Below are 6,414 nucleotides of genomic sequence, written 5' to 3'. Positions count from 1 at the left end.
TATAAATTGGAAACCGGGTGTATAGAATACGAACGATTTATTTATTTCACATATAAATTATTACGATTTATTAATTACCATTTGGACCCTTTTCTTTTGTGCCCCTTAATGATTTAATTATAACATTGTTTGATTAATCGGCATATTATAGTCTAAAATAAAAGCTAACACAATCATTTAAAATTCGTTCTAAATTATTTTTCTTAGAGATTGAATATTTTTTACCAAATGAGAGATCACTATGCTTATTTTTAGCTTTTTAGGGAAAAGATTCGAAGGGAAACGATTCTAAGTTTATTATAAAATTTAATAGTCATACAGCCTTTCGGTTTTAGATTATAAAAAATTTTATTAATTTAGGAACTCTCTCTACACTCTTTGGAGTCATTAAATAACATTTAAGATAATAGTGCGAATTTTGCTTGAAATTGAAAACATTCTTCTAGATTCTACAAAACTATCTGATTAAACCAATTTTTCTGTTATAAATTTTGTGCAAAAAATCTAAATTTGACAACTAAAGCTCATACATAATACGTCCAACTAGTTTTTGCGACCTAGGTGTTAAGAAATTATTTTTATCAGACTTAAAACAACTACTACGTAAGTTTTTATTTAAGAATATGCAATTTCATTATTTTAGAAATTTTATTTTTCGGTAAATAACACGTTAAAAATAGAAATTATCAAAATATAACAGAAAATATTCAATTGAACATTTTATCATTTGAAGATTTAATCAATATAGCATTTTATTATTTGATGATTTTATCAATATAATATTTTATCAATTAATATTTTATCTTGAGTTTTATTTAAAGTAATCTTTAGGAATAAATATGATTATCATAACCAAATATTTTTAAATACCATTTCAATGTTTAATTAAGATACAATAATTTATTTTTTCAAGTAATACACCAAAACATAATAATAAAGATAAAACTGTGTGAAATATGCAAAATTAGACTATGTACAGACTGTCTGCATATTTTTATTACCATGTATTTATTATTTCTCATATCAAACATTTTTGAAATATTCAATCCGTTATTCCGTTATATTAGGGTCAAATAATACGTGTGAATCTCAATATAACCATATTATAGTAATTCAAACCTAGTTACACTGAAGTTCCACTTTTAATATTCTGTAGACAAGGCACTAGGTTGATGATAATTGGGAAATTTGATATAGCTTGGAAATACAATACGGCACAACACCTCAAATTAAAAATATACTGTATTATAGCATTCGATATGAAATTCATAGTTTTATTTGTGTATAAAAAATAAAAAGAGCTACAAAAAAGAAAAAAAATCTAATTTAATGTGCTATTTGAAAACATATTTTAAATAAAAATTAAATTACCTAATACGTCTTGTTGCGGATACCATTTCTCCAAATGTACATTTTTCGGAAGTTTTCCCTCGAAAGTAGTTGTCTCCCACTTCATAAGGATCTTCTGAGGCACCTCTTCGAAGACCTTCATAAATACTTTAACCATTTTCCTATTGGTAGGATGTGAGACATTTACGTTAGATCCGAGTGAGAAGTAAATGACACCGTTCAGAGCATCATCCATGAATTTTTTAACTTGCTACAAAAATTAAAATAGTTAGATAAAAATAATTACCCATATATTTATATATATACATATAAATAATGTAGAATGGATATGCATTTTGGCACTGTTGGGATGAAAATTAATGGTGGTTTGAATTTAAAATGCAATAGTTGACATTCCTTACTTAACTGGGGTTGGTCAACTGACATTGATATTTTAGATTTCCATTAGAACCATCAGTGTTCACAATCTTTGTATTTAGACCGATGCTTAGTGATCATCGATTCTTCATAACGGATAATATTTTTTTATTTTGCTACAAACCGCGAGCTTTCATTCAACACTATTTCACTACATCAACAACTTTGATATTTTTATTATTAACGTAATAAAAATCATACCTGTATTACGATGAAGTAAAATAACTAAGGATTCGGGAATCCAACTCTAATGAATAAAAATGGGGTAACACTACAACCCAGGAAGATGCTATATAATATAAGAACAAACAAAGAAAAGAAAAATATGTAATTTTTTTGTCACCTTGTGTGTTCATCGACATACTGTACTGATTGAGGACGAATTTAGTAGTTCCTCTCTCACTGCGCAGTATCACTTCCCATGAACATTTAATGTACAGTGACGTTCTATGTACTGAAGGATTAGAATAAATTCGATATTGAAAGTTACATAAATAGATAGAAAGTAAACACAATAAAAAATATGGAGCCATTAGAGACTGATAAAGAATTAGTGTAGTATCACAATGTTATTAATCCCTCTGATTTCTGCCCCTGTAAGAATGGGACAAAAATTGATGAACAAATAAGTACATTACGTTGAAGAACAATGCCGGAATAATTAAAATGACGACAATAAAACAAAAACCTTACGACTTAAATGATTAGATGTACAAAATATAAATGACACTAGCATGTTGTAACCTTTGTAACTTTAATTAAGGAAATGCATGAATATTTTCAATACCTTAGGTAGAGGTTTCCTTGGTGTGATTGTTACACCGGCAATATCCTTCCTGTGTGGTGGCTTTGGGACCGGGTATCCCACGACATTGTTGTAGTTCACCAAGATGAGACTCCTGTTAGACAACAATTGCATGAATGGAGGTCTGCTCTCGTGTCCTGTGTAGTTGAAGTACTTGTCGACAAAATTTTCCATTTGGTTCAGGTAGTGGTAACCAGCACTAGTTGTCACTACATTTACATATGTACTGTACACTCTCTCCCAGAAGTTCATATTTGGCGTTAGTACAGCTTTGTAGTCTACTTGATAGGAAGGATTGTCTGGCAGCCCAACCAATTCGTTCATCCATCCGAAGTCACCTTTAATTCAAATAAATTATACAGTTAGGAACTAATTTAATATGCTTAGTTATATTTCCTGCACTGTTAATCCATTTTCAACCGATTCTGATGTAGCCAGAAGTAGAGCAATATGATACGAATTAATTGTAACCTGCGTGTATGTTGGCAATATCCCCTATTTACAATTTTTATGGCTCGCATTATTCAATTAAATTCCTTTAATGTTCTGAATTGAATTCAAAATACCTAAAGTATATATATACTTATTCATCACATTTTATGTTGGTTTCATATCTCAGATCATTACAAATATCTCGTGAACATATCGCTGGTCCGGAAGATTAATGAAACAGATGTACAATTTTGTGAAATTGAATTTTTTGAGTCCACCAAAAATTAATTTACTACATGTTTGTAAATGTATTTTTGAGGCTGCCAACACAAAATTAACAGTTGCGTCTTTGTTCTTCCCGACCAGTGATATGAGGTGATTAGAAGTAAAGAACTACAAGTGTAAATTTAGTTAATAAGATTTTCGTCTGATATCTACCTGTTCCCGAAGCGAAGTTACATATCAGCATTGTCAAAAATGTTGAATTATCAATAATTATTGGTTAGTTATTAAGAACATCACAACTGTACACAACTTCAATACTGAAGCGTTAAGTGTATTCTGTCACAAATAGATATTAAAAAAAAATCTACCTAACTTCCTAACTGCTCATATATGGTTGACATTAAATTGCTAATGCTTGATACATAAAACTATTTAAATAAAAAATGACAAAAATAATTAAACAAGTTTGCAAAAATAACTGTACTGTTAAAATTCAACATATGGAATGAATTTTTATTGCAAATCTTTGTAAAGTTATTGATTGGAGGAAATACAAGTAATGTTCGGGCGCCATTCACTGCAAGCTGTCTCCTTTCAAGTACGTCTTCAAATCTATGTAAAGGTATTGATTGGACGAAATACAAGTAATGTTTGGGCACCATTCACTGCACTGTATCCTTTCAAGTACGTTCCGTCCCGTATATTTGGACGTCTAAACATGAAGAAGGTAATAAACATATTTTTTGAAAATTCTTGGATTACGTTCCGGTGTAGATGGAGATAGTTATGAAGATAGAAAATGTAAATATAAACCCGACTCTACAGTAAATAACAGGGAATTTTTGAGTCATTGCTATTTTTTTTTTTTGAGAAAGCAATAACTCTAAAAAAACTCGATTTAATAAAACTCCAATCATAAATTATCAAAACTAGAAACTGTGTTGATTATTAAAAATAATGAAATGTGTAGGAGCTCTTTAAACACTAATAATAAAGTGATAAAGTTGAACTGAAACTGAAGAATATCTATTTTGGAATAAATCTAGCACAAATGTAGAGAACTTGAGTCGCAAGTGTATTTTATATATTATTTATTATTTTTAGTCTTTATTTACTTTCTGGAACGTGCAGCAACAATCAACTCAGAAATAAATTGTGAAACACTAAGAAAGTTACGGCACGTCATACAAAATAAGCATTGGGGAAAACTTAGCACCAAGGTGTTGTTTTTTCACGACAACGCACGTCCACACACCCGGGCAATCTTGGATGGTTTTGTACGGGAGGTGTTTGACCATCCACCATACAGCCCGGATTTGTACCAGCGATGAAGAAATGGCTCGGTAAACAACTCTTTGATACTGGCGCCAAACTGTATCAAACCATTGGTTGAAATCGCAGGCGGAAGATTTCTACAGAGGGTATTGAAAAACATGTGCCGCGGCATGATAAATGTCTGAATTCCTCAATGTCTCAATTTGAATGGTGATTATGTAGAAAAATAGCTTAAGAGTGTACCTTTCAAATGTATATAATAGAATTCGAATTTTTCAATTTGTGAATTGTTTATTTCAAAACTTCTGTTACTTTCTTGATAGTCCTCGTATATAACATACAAAAGAAGCTAAACTTTAAAATCATATAAAAAAGTCATTTCTCACCTAATGATATAATGTCTATCCCTACAGCATTGAACTTGTGCATAAAAGCAGACAAGTATTCCTGAATGAAGTAAGACTCAGACAGCACAACGTCGAACTTCTCATCTGAGTGTATAAGTTTTTGCACTTTAGGGCATTCCAAAATAAATGGTGAATAAAAAAAAGAGTATCCAAAAAGTTTTTTTACATCCTCGAAGATTGAAGAGGTCATAAAATCCGTTATGTCTACGCTAGCTGTAACACATGTCAAACTATCTTAGACTTATTTACGTTTATTTTATACTTTGAAGTAATCTTAGGTTAGCTTTTGCCTTACAGTATAAGTCGGGCAATTCGTCAGATAGATCCACTTGTTTAATTCCTGGTGGAACAGTTCTTTCGTAAGGGAATCCCGTGTAGTAGACCACCTCGTGCCCTCTCCTTCCCAACGCTGCCATGATCGGCCTGAAGACATAGTGGTGCGATTTACCCGGTATAGGGAAAAAGGCCAAGATCCTGGCGGCTTCAGTGTAGGCCACCAATAACAAAGGTAGCATCCACAACTTCATTTCTTCCGGTATTCTGCAAGTTAAAGTAAAAAAAAACTATATAGTATTAGTTATCGGTTACACGGAAATGTGACAGTATAGTATTTAGAATGTTCTGGAATATCAATGTTATTATAATTTTTATTTTCTTTACCCCATTTGTTATAATTCTTCGAGGAGGAGAGAGGTAGTTTTGTGGAATCCTTACTTTTTTCAAGCTGGAGATTATTACATTAACTTTGTTATAAATTATACTGTCTTCAAATTTGAGTATTTATTAGTTAATACAAATTTATTAAATGAAACATTGATGTGACACACACAGAAAACTACAATATAAATACAATTCAATAAATTAAAAAAAACCTAATAAGATTATCATAATAATTTATTTAAATATTAATTACAACGTTTTTAAAAATGTGACATAAATATGCATTCTGCATGCCTAACATGTTTTTATAACTTATACCTAATTATTTTTGCATCATGTTTTTTAAATAGTTTTTTTTTATGTCACATCCAATGATCTTAGATTTATTAGAAAGCGATTATTGATTTTAACATTAATAATTTCGTTATGCTATTCATCTAAACAATAATATCTGTAGTTGTTGGTAGCCATACAAAAGTAAATTCCAGTTATTAATTAAGAAAACATTTCTAAAACGCAATTCCAGTTAAGTAAATTCCAGCTATGACTTTGTAGACATCTAAATCTATACATTATTGAGCTACTCTGAATAACCTAGTTTTATATAAGGAATAATTAGAGTTGGAGAAAATCGTGTTAGTAATAAATGGTTCAAGCCCTCCTGCATAATTAAAGTTGTTTAACCTTTACTCATGAACACTCATTAAAATAGATACGTTATTTGTTATTGCATTAAGTCGTTTAGTAAAACAAAATTCCCACAAAGAATAGAATATCTCAATGTCGTGCAAAAAGTACAATATTTAAAAAAATATAATATAATTCTAGAATAAATAATCTATT

At 30.2% G+C, this 6,414-nt stretch overlaps 1 protein-coding gene across 1 annotated transcript in view; it reads right to left on the bottom strand.

The window, feature by feature from the left end:
- Positions 1–1,371: 1,371 nt before the first annotated feature.
- Positions 1,372–6,414, bottom strand: part of LOC106691866 (UDP-glucosyltransferase 2) — a gene marked incomplete at its 3' end in the record, with an annotated part of 9,307 nt that continues 4,264 nt past the window's right edge. Inside the window, 4 exon segments of the mRNA XM_067046647.1 lie at positions 1,372–1,600; positions 2,555–2,910; positions 4,891–5,124; positions 5,207–5,451. Of these exon segments, the coding sequence (XP_066902748.1) occupies positions 1,372–1,600; positions 2,555–2,910; positions 4,891–5,124; positions 5,207–5,438 (1,051 nt within the window).

Source organism: Halyomorpha halys, unplaced genomic scaffold, assembly GCF_000696795.3.
Source record: "Halyomorpha halys isolate HHAL.00 unplaced genomic scaffold, Hhal_1.1 Scaffold3928.1, whole genome shotgun sequence".
Lineage (NCBI taxonomy): Eukaryota > Metazoa > Arthropoda > Insecta > Hemiptera > Pentatomidae > Halyomorpha > Halyomorpha halys.
Note: the sequence above shows the minus strand (reverse complement) of the source record. Positions and strands in the feature narration are given on the sequence as shown.